Source organism: Mizuhopecten yessoensis, unplaced genomic scaffold, assembly GCF_002113885.1.
Source record: "Mizuhopecten yessoensis strain PY_sf001 unplaced genomic scaffold, ASM211388v2 scaffold11067, whole genome shotgun sequence".
Taxonomy (NCBI): Eukaryota; Metazoa; Mollusca; class Bivalvia; order Pectinida; family Pectinidae; genus Mizuhopecten; species Mizuhopecten yessoensis.
In genome coordinates, this window is record NW_018408863.1 from 450060 (window position 1) to 466748 (window position 16689).

The window sequence follows — 16689 nt, forward strand, 5'->3', positions numbered from 1 at the left end:
CTCTATTAGCTACAGAATCGCATATGTAACGCAAACTCTGATTGGCTAAACGTAGCGCGCAACAGCCAATTGAACTTATGTTGTCATCTATTTTTTTATTTTATTTTCGTACACACTGCAAATCAACACCTGTTTACTGTTGGTTGTTGTTCATTGAAAATTTGCTATAGATTTTCATGTTTAAGATCAACAATTCTGAATAGATATATTGTTAAATCATAACTGATAACGTTGGACACTGGTTCTACACAAGTTTATTTCGTTTTTTATTAACAGAAATATTTTACAATCATATTCCATTGAAAGTTTTCCGTATACCCTTTTTAGTTCGTCTAACCAAATGATAGCGCTTCTTCAATACTGAAAAATATAAATGATTGTTAAATTATAACATTTGTGTCATTTTTAAAGGAAATTCAACATACTTGTACATGTAACAATAAAAAAAATCTAACGTAGATTTATAAAAAATATACTCAAATTTGAAAAAAATTAAGAATATTTCATTGTGGGTCAAAAAATCTCTAATAAGGCAGTAAGTATCATAATAGAAAATCAGAATAATGAAGCGTCGACTTACTAAGATACGCAACGACTAGGTCAGGAATATAGATCTATTATTTATCGCACAAACCTAAGCTAGAAGCAAAATGGCAACTTGTATAGATTCTCAAATAAAAAACAGTATGTACATAAGATTCATATGTTCATTGACACGTATGATATGAAAAGCTAATTATAAACATGCTGTATTCCGAGGATTATTAGACGAAGTTAAACTTTCGACCTTTTTGGTTCCTCTTTATAAAGGCGAATTCATCATGAGGGCAAATAGTATATGTGAAGGGAGAAATTTAGACTAGACGAATATGATTTTTTACAGTGAAGGACGTCTATTTGACAGGGCGAAAAAACAATCCCGATATACACTATATGCAAACTTCTGCAGTGACTGAAATATAATATTTTGAAATTTTAGTTGTTGAATACAACTTTAAGCTTAAAATTAGGATGCATAATGGTTATGCAAACAGAATTATCAAGTTATCAGTAAACCTAACAGACTTTAAATGCGGGTCCGGGTTGTAGAACACCGTCAGTCTGACTGCAAGATGGTAGAAGTTTGTGATCCTTGGTATATGTTTGATTAAGGACAAGGACGAGATCATGTACTTGCAGTGTCCTCCTTGCATTGTCCTATCGTTTACTGTTTAACCCCTAATTGTACAGGTGTCACTTTATATTGAGTAATATAGTGAAATAAACACCAACCATTCTGAAGAGGATAACAGTTGATTTTCTATCGGGGTTTAGCTAGGGTTAAAGAAGATGGGAATAGAACGAGATACCAACAAAAGAACATTTTAAAATGTTAGTTTACTCTTTAACATTATAAGGTTTGGTCACTTATAAGGGTCCCGCATCAGATATACAGGTGTCCTCAGTTGATCACGATTTCTGTCTGTGCGTCTATTTTTCATTTGGACAGATTATTTAAGACTCCTAAATATATAAAATCTTTTAATTTGACACGATATTACATTGTAATAGGTAGTTGTGAAAATTTCATTTTTGATAGTTTCAAGGATCAATGTCAAAATCAATGTTACAAAAATAGACTATAGAGATAACGGTCAAACACATGGCGGGCTTTTTCTGATCTGTCGTTTTTTTAGTTTACTTTATACCGGATTCGGGACAATAATGGACTTTAGAGATGAACAAAGTTCAGAAACTGTTCATAATTTAATTTTGGTATTAAACTGTGTTTATACCAGATATAATATACATACCTAATCTCACAGATTGGTTGCAAGAGAGCATTGCATCCCCATGAGCCAAAAAGGTATCCATGGGCACCCCATAATCCTAGACAATCTTTGCCTAGGGTTTGGTCTGGCTCCCCTGGGGCCCAGTCCCCAGTCAAAGTTAATGTTTCGCCCGTTTCCGCCCATATCCACTCGTTTTCTTCCAAGGCGTCTGAGCCCGCTGTCCAGAATCCCAAACCTGGAATCAAACAGTAAGCTTATATCCAGGTACATCATTAAAATCTAGGGTTCGAAGCACCCATATTAGGTGGCGCAGTTGATAGCGCACTTGCCTTTCTCCAGGGCGGCCGGGATTTGGTTCCCCGATCGGACGTGAAATGGTATGGGGTTACCTGCCCGATCTCATGGTTTTACCCCCCTGGGTGTACTTCGGTTTCCTCCAACATTAAGACCCCTGCGCTAACATCTGGTTCAGCAAGAGTGATTTATATATGCTGAAATGACTTGTTACATTATTTTCATAAATAAAGTTAATATATTTATAGTTTTTTTTTCTTCTTACCTCCAACCTCTGCGGCCTTTTTCTTTATGAAAGTTAACTCCGCATCATTTTCTAGTGTCAAAAGGTGGGTGTTGAAGGCTCTACAAAACGACTGCAAGGAGACGGCACATTTAGATCACATTAATATATTTACATTTGCATCGCATTGCCACAAAGTAACCCTTTCAAAGCTGTGTCGTTGATGGGACTGTATATGGCATGCACCACGAGACACAATTCTTAGCCAATCAGCACATGACAACAAGCTATTCCAGTAATTGAACAATTTTTATGCGAAATTTCGAGTAGACAGGAGTTAAGAAAAACGTAAATATAAGAATTAAGCTGTGTTTATGGCATTAATGATATATTTGAATGACACAGCTTTGCAAGCAAAACGACCATAATGCACTAGCGCTGTGTCAATCAAATAATCATAAATGTCAAACAAAAACAGTTCAATGCTTATATTTTCGGGCCATTGAAATAGCAACTAATCAAATCATAATAAATACAATTATATACTAACATATTTTGTTGAAAATAGGTTTTGTTTTACTTTTGACGTGGCAATGCCATGGTGTCATGTTAATCATTCTGATATATGGGATTATATGTATATAAAAAAAAAGACATGAATGTATTCAATGTATGACAATATTTATATCGTAGAAGTTTGTCTTTACTTCAATTACTGTTTTTGAAAATATACCATCCGCATTATGTTATAAATTCTAAAAAAAAATATGTTTGCAGTTGTGTTACGACAGTACATGTATAATAATTATTATTTTTATTCCCTGATACTTACTGTGGCCTCTGGCCATGTGAAAGTGTTGTTGAAGAGTTTGTAACAGGAGTACTGATCCTGAATGAATCCAGCAGGACAATCAGCTGTTTCCTCAAAGAGTAAACATTAAGTGTGTTACATGTTTATCAGCAACATTATCTGAACATTCATCAGAGCATGTTTTTCTATTCATCTGTTTATATGCTTTAGCTTTTTCTATACGAACATATCGCAGCCTCCCAAAACACACACGCATACACTACACGCATGCATGTTGCACACAGGGAGGCCGTCCTTAAACGACCATAGCTGTTGATAGGACGTTCAATACTAAACCAAACTAAATCTATCTATATAAAGATGTGTAGGTTTTCTGTATACCTGACATTTTATCTGAATTTGTACCTTTCTGTCCGAAATTCAGCCTCATTGAACAGTTTGTGAGAGACTCTCGACCCAGTCACATAATATCTCGCACGATATCGCAGGGACGTATGCTATTTCTTTGTGTGATAAGGTCTTTGTTTTTGATAATGCTCATTAGAGTGCCTTATGGGTTTGTTATTACTTCACAAGTCTCCATGTGAGGACGTGACAATAATTGTATTTGACCTAGATTTGGTGTTTGGGTCTGCCACATTCCTTCAGGTACAAGGAATGTATACATATTTAGTAATTTGTAGGTACAAATGTAGTATCTACAATAAATCTCATATGCAGAACTTTTATCAAGTTATGTTAAAAAAAGTTTTTCATATTTTACTTAAATATCAAATCTAAATGAAAGTTTAGTGATTGGGTCAGCAATATTCCTACGTGTACAAGGAATGTATACATATTGAGTAATTTGTAGGTAGTTATGATTAGGTAGATCTACAATAAATCTCATATGCAGAACTTTTCTCAAGTTATGTTAACTTTTTTTCTTCTTATATTACTTAAATATCAAATCTAAATGAAAGTTTGGTGATCGGGTCAGCAATATCGTCGATGAAGCAGAAGACTCTTGGCCTTTCTGAACACTTTTTTCTTGAGTCTTCTCTTGATCATAGTTTGGCATTGTTTGATCGATTTTGAGTTCGAATTTAGATATGTTGACGCCTCGGTTTTCTCTCGACGTTTTTTTTTTTAAATTTTAAATAAAAAAATGGTTAGTTTTATGTATTGGAAATAGTATTACTTACACATTATACGATTTCTGCAAATCAAACAGAAATCAATATACATTTACTGTTAATGTTAACTTTCTTATGTCAACGATAATATATTTAACGCTTAAAATAATTTAATTGAAAGCGCCAACATCGTCATTTCTGTCGTTAGAATAAGCACGTTAATAATCTGCCTTCTTTATAAGATCAGTTAAAATATCCTGTGACCTCTTCAACAAAATAACATTACCAATACATCCGTGCAGGTTCGAGAAAGCGCAGACCTGTTGCATCACCTCAAATATCAATGCACATTGGCCAATTAATGTGAGTCACTCCCTGCAGAAATCAAATGTTTTTTGTCTACTGTTAAGAGGTCATTGAAGAAACTAAAATTGAGCTACTGCCCCAACTTGAACACTTAAGACTTTTTCTTAACTTTTTCTTCCTTTACTTCTGTTAATTTTGGGGGGGGGGGGGTTTCTCCCTAGACATCTTTGCGGCATGATATTTCAGTGAGGTAGCACTATACATTCGGCATCAGATCTGCGCTATCACAATGTAGTAAGTACACTAACATACCGCCCCCAGCACACATTTACATATGCTAGCATACATTACACATATGGAGGCACGTCTTTAAGTAACCTTGGTTTTGTTAATATGACATTAAACAAAATAAAACCAAACTGAACTGTTCAAAAACGTAAAACTCTGAATAAATTTGAAAAACGTATCTACATAAAATAACACTGATATCAGACAAGCGATAAGATCCTTAGTGTGCTTTACAATCCTAGTACTGTACATTATAAGTGTTATAGACACGTACCGTTAACGACAGCAGCAAAAAGCAAACAGATGATGCCGTAAACCAGCATTTTGTTCTTTGTAAGGAAGGCTTGACCCACAATAGAAATTGGAATAAATATTCCACAGTGTCATCAAACGGGGACAATGCAAGAATTACAGTTTCAATACAGATAAGATAAGGAGCAGAACAGTGTATCAACCGACACGAGACACCACGGGGATTTACTGTAGGTCACGGAGATACAACAGTATGACAAACACTGTTAATTGAATCAATGGTCACATGTGGTATCGCGGTAGGCAATGACAAAAGTTGTGTGAAGTGAGACAAATAGAGTAAACTTATATTGAACAGACAATGAGCAGGTTTGGGGAAAAGGATAAAACTGCCGTATCCCACCGTACATGTATGTCTATTGTGGGGGCCCCTGCAGAATAGGGGTTGTCCTCAGCGTCTTTCGCTAAGGCGAGTTGAAGAGACCAAAATTGATCTGCTACCCTCCCCCCTCTCCCCCCNAAAACCACAATACTTCTTAACTATAAGAATGATTACACTCTCAAAATTAGATTTATGTTAGATGTATTATAATTCTATTTCTATGCACATCAATGGCGGTGTTTAATTGGAGGCGTTCATTGAAGAATTAAAATGCTTCGAAGTTTATTTTAAGAAATTACCATAAGACTTAAAAAGTTCACGGAGGTGAGAAGTTACTTGAAACAGGAACCTGGCTTTATAATGAAAACAATATTTACATTGTTATTTTTTTTGTCAATTGATTAAGCGTCACCAGTTTACCGTCGTCATGGGCAGGAGAGCAGTCACGTCTTACAGTCGTGTGTTCTTCTGTATTTTTGCCCTTTGTGTACTTAAATCAATTGTGTGAGGTTTAAAATTCTCGCAAGTGCTAAGGTCAAATGTATACGGGTTGTACTAGATTAAAGAAGATTAGTTGACTGAGTACTGACTGGCGAAGGTTTGAAAGCCAATAAGGGCGATTTAAGTTTAACATAATCACTTATTCCTATTTAATGTAGACAAAGAAATATCAACTCGGGGTTAAGATATTTGAAATTTAGCACGAGGAATTGCTGAGTACTAAACTTCAACAATAGATTTTTTCCCTCTGCATCGTACAGAATTGATGATCATTTTTCTCCCATACTTTCTAACCGTAAGATAAATGTCTAATGGTAAACCAGCGTGCCGTCATCAAGTGCGCGTGAAATGTGTAACAAAATTGATGACGCTAAATCTCCAATACACTGTTATGACAGAATATATGTATTGTTTGTAAACAAGTTTGGAAAGTTCTTAAATAGGCCTAGCCTGATGTCCAATCCGACCTTACTTACAATGGATTAAGTGATGACGAGATGACGACTTTTAAGAATAATTGTTTTCTTTACCTAGGTCGATAGACAGTTGTCCGTTTTCCCATTGTGCGCCTGTGAAGTATTGGATAAATCAATTTCTATTTCTATATAGCACTGTATTTCTTGATAAGTTAGAAGTCGTCTAAAATGTCCTTCCTATCTATTATGATAACAATACAAGATTCTTATTGATAACAAGGAAGTTATCTACAGTAGTAATCGATAGAAAAATAAAATCCAGGTGGCCCGTATTGGCTTTTAAATGTTGGGGTCTGTTGTAGAGAATCGATTTATACTACATGTATGCATCAACTAAAACCCATTTTAAACTCCATCAAATAAACATATCGCTATTGTATGTGGTTCATTTAGTTTCAGTGACGTCACTGTGGTGTCACAATACCCATTGTTTCTACCTCCAATGATACCTATTGGACCTTGTTATCATCCTCGTTCAATTTACGTTTCACCTAGCCTTGTGTATAGGCGTTAATCAACCGCTGAAATGATTTGTTATCGTTTTCTGTCAATATTGATTCAATAAAAATACACAAAGAACAAAAGTATCACCACCTATTGAGTTTAACATGCCGTTAATGCATATTTTTAACACACGATTTGTTAAGAAGTTTCCGAAATCACTCATTTCTTGTGAGATTCTGATCCTCAAACATTATCTTTGAATCCTTGCACATCCATATATGCCGATTTCGTTTTGAATTTTATTTGTTGGTTTTAGGTCACCTGAGACAAAGTCTCAAGTGACCTATCGCGATCGCCTTTCGTCCGTCGTCGTCCGTCCGTAAACAATTTACATTTCCGACTTCTTCTCCAAAACCCCTGAACCAATTTCAATGACATTTTGCACGGACCTTCCATGGACAAAGGTCAACAAAAATAGTGGCCGGTTTAGTCCCAAGCCCCCAGGGGCCTGAGGGGCGGGGCCAAAAAGGGTCAAATATTTGTTTAATTTAAACTGGAAGTAATTCAATTTGGGTTAGCATTATCAGTATTAGGTAGCAGTTTGATAATAAGCACATATCAGCCCTGACTGACCCCTAGGGGCTGATGGGTGGGGCCAAAAAGGGTCGAATTTACTGAAATTTCAAAAATCGTCTTCCAAGACCAAGATATGGTAGAATGAAATACTCTTCATAGATGGAAGGGTCTTAAGGTTTATGACCCTAGGGTCTCACGTTTACCCCCTGGGGAAGGGAGGGGGCAAAATTTATTATGGTTTATAATGGCAAATGATACTTTGAATATTACATGTTAATAACTTGATTGGAATTATAACCTTGAGTTGACAGTTTGATACTTTGAAAATTTTGAGCCAGCCCTACCCCCAAGGGCTGTAGGGTGGGGCTCAAAGGAGTCAGTGTGCTAAAATGTCTTCATTTTCCTTGTTTAGAATCAGAGGTGCTAGTTTCAAATACTTTTTAGTCTGAAATCTGTATGCTAGATATTGAATAAGGTGTTTTTTTTGTTTTTTGACACTTTGAATAATATTTCTGTTTATGTTAAAAACAAAATCAACTCTGGAGTCTCTGTATAAATATATCAGGTGTCGGTTAAGGCCCATGGGCCTTTTGTTTAACTTTACTATTTTAATCTGGTCAGACTTTGAATAACAGGGCCTTTGGCCCATATTCATGAAACAGATCTTATGCCGAAGCATGGGTTTTGTGTTCAATCCAACTTAATTGTTTCGTGCTTATATTGAGAAATCGATAGAAAAAAATCCAGGTGACCCGTATTGGCTTTTAAATGTTGGGGTCTGTTGTAGAGAATCGATTCATACTACATGATATACATCAACTAAAACCCATTTTAAACTCCATCAAATAAAGATATCACTATTGCATGTGGTTCATTTAATTTCAGTGACGTCACTGTGGTGTCACAGTATCCATTGTTTCTACCTCCAATGATACCTATTGGACCTTGTTGATTTATTACTTGTTATCATCCTGGTTCCATTCATGTTTCACCTAGCCTTGTGTATAGGCGTTAATCAACCGCTGAACTGATTTGTTATCGTTTTCTTTCAATATTGATTCAATGAAAATACACAAAGAACAAAATGATCACCACCTATTGAGTTTAACAAGCCGTTGATGCATATTTTTAACACACGATTTTTTAAGAAGTATCCGAAAATCACTCATTTTTGTGATATTCAACCCTTAAACATTATCTTTGAATCCTTGCACATCAATATATGCCGATTTCGTTTTGAATTTTATTTGTTTGTTTTCCAACTTTACTATTTTAATCTGGTCAGACTTTGTATAACAGGGCCTTTGGTCCATATTCATGAAACAGATCGTTTGCCAAAGCATGGGTTTTGTGTTCAAACCAACTTAATTGTTACGTGCTTAGTTTGAGCGAAATTGTCAAACATGCATCTTTAAATACATGTACTTAAACCGGTATTTGGCTTCGATTCCCCCATACATTCTTCCAAACCAATGCCAATATTGAAGTTAAATTACTTTATTACTGGAACAAGAAATTTGGCTTGAGCACAGAATATGAGTTTGAGCATGAGAACGTTTCCGTGAATACGGGCCCTAGTGTCAATTCGTTTCAAAGGCATGGAATGAACGTTATTGAGTAACAGTCATGCCTTTATGAACATGTATTTTATATAATATACGATATTTATTAACGTTTATGTATGAAAGCCAAAAACATTTCATTCCGACATGACAATACAAAGTTACAAATCCTCCACTTGTAATTTCAAACATTGTGACTTCATTAGGAACATTGTGGTGATGGGAAATCACAATAAAGGTTAAAATGTTAGAAAATCCTGTGATGTTTTTGGTCAAATTATTTTTATTTATTTAATGGTTGTGGGTTTTTTTACGAAATGCGATATTTTAGGTAAGAATTATCTCAAAGCCGATACAATGTCATACGACACTGTCGAGTACGATTTTTAAAAAATCGAGAATTTATCAAATCTTAATGAGGGCACCAAGTGATTTATTTGAACGTGCAAAACGGCAAAAATAATTGAAACACTGAAACAACAGTATCTCTGTTAACAAATTTATCAGCATGTTAAGTTTGATTTTTGGGTTCTAATTTGGCCAGATAAATATTATTGTAAGGATCCAAATGTCGGCAAAATACTTCAGAACTCCAATGCGGTTTTTGTTGTATTTCGTATACCCACTACTTTCCCTTGATTTCGGTTACGATATCGATGTCATCGTACCGCAGTTGGGCCAGAGTACTCATGTTGAAAATGAAGCTCAGTTGTTTAGAGCAACATTAAAATACTCTTGAGGTCTTGGATTCAAATTCTGATCTAGCTCCGCGAATTTCTTTTCTCTCTGATCTTTTGTTGATTCTATGTCTTTTATTTATCTTTATTATTTTTTTTCGTTCTGCAAAGCATCGTTTTCTTTTCAGAAATGATTTATTAAAGATTATGTATGGTCATACTGGAAAAACGCAAGTTTTGACAGTGGTACAAGGATCATGAAATGATTTTATATTTCATTGTCGCTCATACGTTATTGTATTTTTATTTGTTATTTTAATTTTAGAGATAAAACACAATGAAACAAATAGTAGCTTGTAATTTGTTTTTTATTGATGACATTAATCTGATAGCACTGTATAACAAAAAAGTACAGATATACCGGGGCGCGATCTTCTTCCGCTTCTTTAAAATCCACTTATCCGACGATCCCTTGGGCGGGCGTCTCAATACTGCAAAGAAGTATGGTCATTATTAGTAACATAATGATATTCAAATACCTTTAATTATTGTAACCGAATTACATATAGTTTTATGACAAAATTGACAAATTAATTTCGTATTCAGTTTTTCAACAAAAACATTACCCATCATTCCTGTTAACGGAGTTATTTATGTCTCAGTTGATTCACTCTTCGAGAGGTGTATTATTATTATTATCATAAAAGATCTTCCCGATGATCAGTAAAGTTTCAATCTACGCTGGGAAAATTCTCGGTCGTCATTATAACCTGATTTTCACATATGCTATTTGTTTTCAGTATCAAACGTAATTAATAACTGTTTCTGTATGTGTAAGCAATACCTCACTGTTTACCATAGAGTTGAAAGTCCTTAGAATAATAGTTGTTATACCACGCTAAGCGTTCAGCATAAATCGCAACAACTAACTTTTACCCGTTGCCAGTATTATGTGACCAGAAGAAACACTTTGCTTGGTGTTTTTGGCATGGCATTTGTTTCAGTTAGCACTCTAAACTCGCCATATGATACTCAATGTACTACATACCAACTCCAGAATAACTTGACACGTAAACACGCATACAATTACTTGCGTGGAGGCATTATCAATTCATAAATGACCTTATGTGGTGTTCAGACATTAAACTCAATAACACTAAATCAAATAAATGTATCTTTAAACTTTAAAGACATGCATACTTTACATTAGTTGACGAATGTTTGTGCATCTTTGATGAATGATGTTGCTTGATATGAAAATAGAAGAAGGGTTAAGTAATGTTTCAAACTAAACGGGAAACAATAAATTTAACATACTCTACTTCACAGATAGGTCTCAGTAAATGGCGACAGTCGTATGCTCCAAGTTTGAAATCTCCCGCCCCCCAGATTCCAAGACAATCCCGACCAGACACGTGATCGGGTTCACCAGTACCCCAGTCATTCGTCAAGGTGAGTGCTGTTCCAGTCTCTGCCCATACCCAGTTATTTTCTTCCACGGCATCAGAGCCACCAGTCCAATATCCATCACCTTTGGAAACGGGAGAAATAGGATTAATTGTTTTTCATTCAAATCTACAGAAAATGTCAATACAAACGAAAAAGAAAAAATGCGAAAACGGGGATGACACATTTACCGTTGACTCAATACACTGGCTACACGACAGTCGACCAGGCAATAGGAACCGAGGAGAGACCAAAAACAAAAGACAGATACTTTGAAAAACCAAATATGAGGGAGCCAGCTAATTTGAAAGAATCAGCTTTCAAATTAAGAAAAAGCTATAATTTACATTGCTGTATGTGTAAAATCTTGTTTGTACAGAAACTATTCAATGGTTTTTCTATTAAGTACATAATTGGCATTCCACAATAATTTTCATATGTGTAGAACATCAATGAAAATATTGAAGCATTTTGTCATAAAAGTATGAATGAAATGTATATGTAAAGGGTGTCTCCGAACGTGATTGTGCATGCAGGAAGTCCTGTTTTTTATTTGAATCCGATGCGTATATTGAAGCATACTCTCGTAGAAAGTTATAAGACCTACATATACATTAATGTAATTTAAGTTATACCGATGCTTTTTTTTGTCGCGTAAATATGAATTAAAAGTAATGTCTGTAATAAAACAATTTTAATTTCAAATTGTGCTGTGACTGGCTGTAACTTTCGAAGGTATATCTGATAGCGTGCTGTTAAAGTATATACATGTACTATATCTGTTTACAATAAATATTACAATTTGTGTATAGACAATATATACTGATTCATCTACACAAAATATTATTACATATTGCATATAGACATTATATAGTTATTTCATTTACACTGAATTATATGACAGACGCATAAAGGCAAACATAGTATATATATTTACACTGAATTATATAACCTCTTGTATAAGAAAATATAGTGTATCTTTATAAATGTATGTTTTACAGATAATATTTGGAGAATGTAAAGTGCATTATACATACTTATATGTAAGTATATAAAAGATTGTATTTAGAAAATAAATACACAAAAAATATTACACAAAAATATGCATATATTACATGCTGTACTTTATATAGCATTTGTTGTATTTAAATTTTCTTACAGCTTGTATATAGACATTATAGTATAATGTATAATGTACACTAACCTTTACAGTATTTAATACAGACGATTAAGTCTAATTTATTTACAATCAATTATATTACAAATGGTTTAGGCAATATATTAATTTTGTTTACACTATCATAATTATCTTACAGCTTGTATTGGACATTGAGACAATAAATTAATTTGTCTACGCCAAATTATCTTGATAGCTTGTATAGAGAGTATGCAGTTTGTTTTCTTCACTAAATCATATTGTGTAAATACAATGTTTGATAATTAGTGACATTACCCCCTGCCTCCTTTGCCTTTCCTTTCACAAATATGAATTCAGCTTCTGTCTCCAATTTCAGCAAATGAGCATTGAATGCATGGCAGAATGACTGAAACAACAAATTAAAAACAAACACATACAATTTGGAATTCATCTTCATACAAGTAATTAAATAAGGTCTTTCACTCATTATAAAAGCAAAATACCCTAATTTCAATATATTTGTTTTATCTATTGTACGCAGTTAATCGGATTTTCAGTATTTTATGAGTTAATTTACGTGCAACCCTGTGTGGTATGCGACGTGAGTATTGGTGGTTTTATGTTGGTGTAATTGCTTTCTTGCGATAGCGCGGATTCGATGCTGACTTACTGCTTCACTGAAATACGTGCATCATGCGGAATGCACAAAGCACTTCACCCGGTTATATTATATACTGATAACGGATAAATTAGACGTTGTTCCTGCCAGAAATGCTGAATGTTTGGCAGAAAATAGCAGCTACTATTTATACACTATATTTGTTTTGTTATTACACCGCGTACTAGTCCTATTTACAGGAATCGCATTGATACAGCAAACCATCCCTGCAGGTACCAGGAAAGAACAGGCATGCTGTATCGCACTGAATGTGGTTAGAGGCGACTAAAGTGTGACATCCCCTGCAGAATCCGGGTTTTTTTTCGGTGTCTACTGAGGGGACATCAAATAAATAAAAATTGATCTGCTGTCCTTCATCACAACACTTGTTATCTATATATTTTCTTCTCTCACTTCCCTACCCTTTCTTTCTGGTGATGTCCCCTATGTAATCGTTTGTATATGACAGTAGCTGTTGCGACGATATTCAACCAAAAACAAACAAACAATTTTAGCAAACATTCCAGTCTCGTTTTATACCTACCACAGCTTCTGGCCACGTGAACTCACTGTGATGAAATCGGTAGCATGATCCTTGATGTTTCATGTAGCCATCTGGACAGTCAGCGTTAGCTAAAAATGGTCAAAATGATGAAAAACTTCGTGAACAAATATTCTGATTCCATTTGTATCTCGAATAGCATATTATCTTGGTTGAACTTACTGTACAATTGGTGTTTGTTTTCAGCTCACCTGACCCGAAGGGCCATGGGAGCTTATGCCGTACCGCGGCGTCCGTCGTCCGTCTGTCGTCCGTCAACCTTTTCTTTTGAACGACTTCTTCTGCAGAACTGGAGGACCTAGGGTCATGATATTTGGCCAGTAAGTACCTGAGATGGAGTGCTATTAAGTTGCCTATTTAAAATGACCTTGATTACCTTTCAAGGTCACAGGGGTCAATTATGTTAAAAACAACAATATTTTAAGAACCATTTGCACTAGAGTCTTGATACCTTGGTATGTTATGCAGACCAGCGGTGCGAATCTTTTTTTATATTACAGTAATGAAGTAAACCATCAGCTTTAAGTGCTAATATTGGATAAAATCTTTAACAATCTTCTTCTCAAGTCCCATAAGGCCCAGGATCATGATATTTGTCATGTAGGTACCTGGGATGGAGTGCTATAAAGTCCTCTTTAAAATGACCTTGACCTACTGTCAATGTCACAGGAATCAAATATGTTAAAAATCAGCAATATCATAAGAACCATTTTGACTAGAGTCATGATACTTGAGTATGTTATATAGACCAGCAGTGCGAATCCTTTTAGCTCACCTGGCCCGAAGGACCATGGGAGCTTATGCCGTCCTTCGGCGTCCGTCTGTCTGTCTGTCCGTCAACTTTTTCTTTGAGCGGCTTCTTCTGAAAAACTTGAGGGCCCAGGGTTATGATATTTGGCCAGTAGATACCTTGGATGGAGTGCTATTAAGTTTCCTCATTAAAATGACCTTGACCTGCTTTCAATGTCACAGGGGTCAAATATGTTAATACATTACCCATCTTCTTCTCAAGTTCCATAAGGCCCAGGGTCATACTATTATGCCAGTAGGTACCTGGGATGTAGAGCTATAAAGTTTCCTCATTAAAATGACCTATGTTAAAATTTCTTGTATAATAGTTACCAAATTTGGTCTGAAGTTGCCTATATGTCAGTTTCATGTAACAAAGGAAAACAGGTCAGCGATACAGGCCATCTAGGCCTCTTGGGTCATATTTATTTATACTATTAAGATAACAACATTAGCGGTAAGCTTAATAATCAGAGAACAACATTTACAATGCCAAATTACACTGAGAAGAATAAGTCCTCTTAACTTTAATTGTGACGTCATAAACAAGTATGACATGTAGCAAGCCTGTCCTTTTAAATTATATTCAAGCTGGTAAACTGAATGTTTTCATATCATCACTCCTATATGCAAATATGTCAAAACATTTATCACACTTGATGAATAATGTCAACTCGTTTGATTCACGGGTTACGGAATGTTATCTATATTGTTTTTGATTTCACCATTTATATTTTATACTTAACAACCTACTTTCTCAAACATATCCAACACTTCTTGCATTATGTGTACAAAATGGATACATTAAATTGTTTGGGTGAAGACGGGAAATAGAATAAAAGTGGAAAATGATAGTAACAACATACAGACACATGAAATCAAACGACATACACTGGAGCAACAGACCCAGAAATACAGTTGATAAATAGTTATAATAAAGTAAATGTGAACTATTGTTTTACTAAATATAAAACTTTAAGAGTAATCAAACCTGCCATGTTGAATCTTAAGTATTTTAGACACATAGCTAAAATCAGACCGTGTCAAATGTTCCTCGGCAACGAAGAACTTTTCTAAAAGTTACGTACCATATAGAATGCAGAACGATAGAACAAAGGCGATGGCAAGCATGTTGTTCCCGGGGATCATTAACGCTCTTAAATGTTACTGATACGTTGACTTGCGTGTCACTTCGTCCGACAAACGCCACCTGGCCTATCTAACTAGTATAACTGTGTCAAACGGTGAAGTATTGTCATCTTATCTCTCCTATTCTTATTGATTTCTAACATATGTTGCGGTCTATGTTTTGTCCTTATTTTATGATTCTTAACAATACCAATAAAACAAAAAATAGCCTTTTCCCTTGCGGTTTTGATGCAAAGTCGCAAGAAGGAGAATATGTTGGTTTTCACCTTAAGATTAAGCTGATAGAACATTAAGAAACTACAAACATGTTTATAGATAAGAGAAGGGAAGCATTGGTCAGATAACTTGATGTGAACGCACTTCAACGGACAGATATCTCAAAATGGCTTCGACAATTTATATAAAACGTTTGAATAATAAGTGGGTGAACTTAAATATCAGTGTATGAATGTGCATAAAAACTAAAGAAAGGTGTTTAAAACCATTATAAATACGGCATCTTAACCAGTTCCACGTCTCATGTAAAGATTTCATAAAATAAGTCAAAAAGGGGAACCCTAATATAAATTTGAATAATGTAAAGCTTATTATTATTGTACGTAAAGCTGACAACAATGAGGTGTCATCAACTTTTTCAAATGGAGTTTAGGTTTGCTTCAATTCTAAAGACGATTGCTGATATACATTAATTAATTAAGATTGAGTTTGCTGTTTTCTAATCACTGTTGATGATACTTACATAAATATCGTGTTCACTGTTTTTTCAATGGTATAATTCAATACATGATGACTGTATTTGCTGTATTCCAATCTCTGTTGTTGAAACTTTAATAAAGTTGTGATTAGCTGTATTCTCATTGATGTTGTTGGTACTTTCATGATGTTTCAAATTGTTGTATTTTCTGTATATTATTGATACATTTATAAAGATTGGGTTTGCTGTATTTGAAGATTGAGTTTGGTATAATCTCATCACTATGATAAATGCTTGGTAGATGATTGCGTTTGGTATAATCTCATCACTATGATAAATGCTTTGTAGATGATTGAGTTTGGTATAATCTCATCACTATGATAAATGCTTGGTAGATTGAATTTGGTGTATTATCATCACTTATGTTGATACTTCAATTGGGATCGGGTTAACAGTATTCCAGAAAATATTGTTGCAAACTGGATTAGTTTTATTCCAATCACTTTATTTATTACAACATGAAGACTGTTTGTTGTAATCTCAGAATTAGCTTTGATAAATGACAGAGATTTGG

General features: G+C 34.7%; 2 protein-coding genes across 2 annotated transcripts; both read right to left on the reverse strand.

The window, feature by feature from the left end:
- Positions 1 to 238: 238 nt before the first annotated feature.
- LOC110465266 (perlucin-like) lies at positions 239 to 5245 on the reverse strand. The gene is made up of 5 exons (XM_021520969.1): positions 5084 to 5245; positions 3122 to 3204; positions 2332 to 2422; positions 1794 to 2007; positions 239 to 360 (listed from the first exon to the last, which is right to left on the reverse strand). Exons 1-5 carry the CDS (start codon positions 5130 to 5132, stop codon positions 333 to 335), a joined length of 465 nt encoding a protein of 154 aa, XP_021376644.1. The 5' UTR covers positions 5133 to 5245; the 3' UTR covers positions 239 to 332.
- Positions 5246 to 10029: 4784 nt separating this feature from the next.
- On the reverse strand, positions 10030 to 15482 carry LOC110465258 (perlucin-like). The gene is made up of 5 exons (XM_021520963.1): positions 15361 to 15482; positions 13466 to 13554; positions 12579 to 12669; positions 10997 to 11210; positions 10030 to 10170 (listed from the first exon to the last, which is right to left on the reverse strand). Exons 1-5 carry the CDS (start codon positions 15419 to 15421, stop codon positions 10137 to 10139), a joined length of 489 nt encoding a protein of 162 aa, XP_021376638.1. The 5' UTR covers positions 15422 to 15482; the 3' UTR covers positions 10030 to 10136.
- Between the last annotated feature and the right edge of the window lie 1207 nt (positions 15483 to 16689).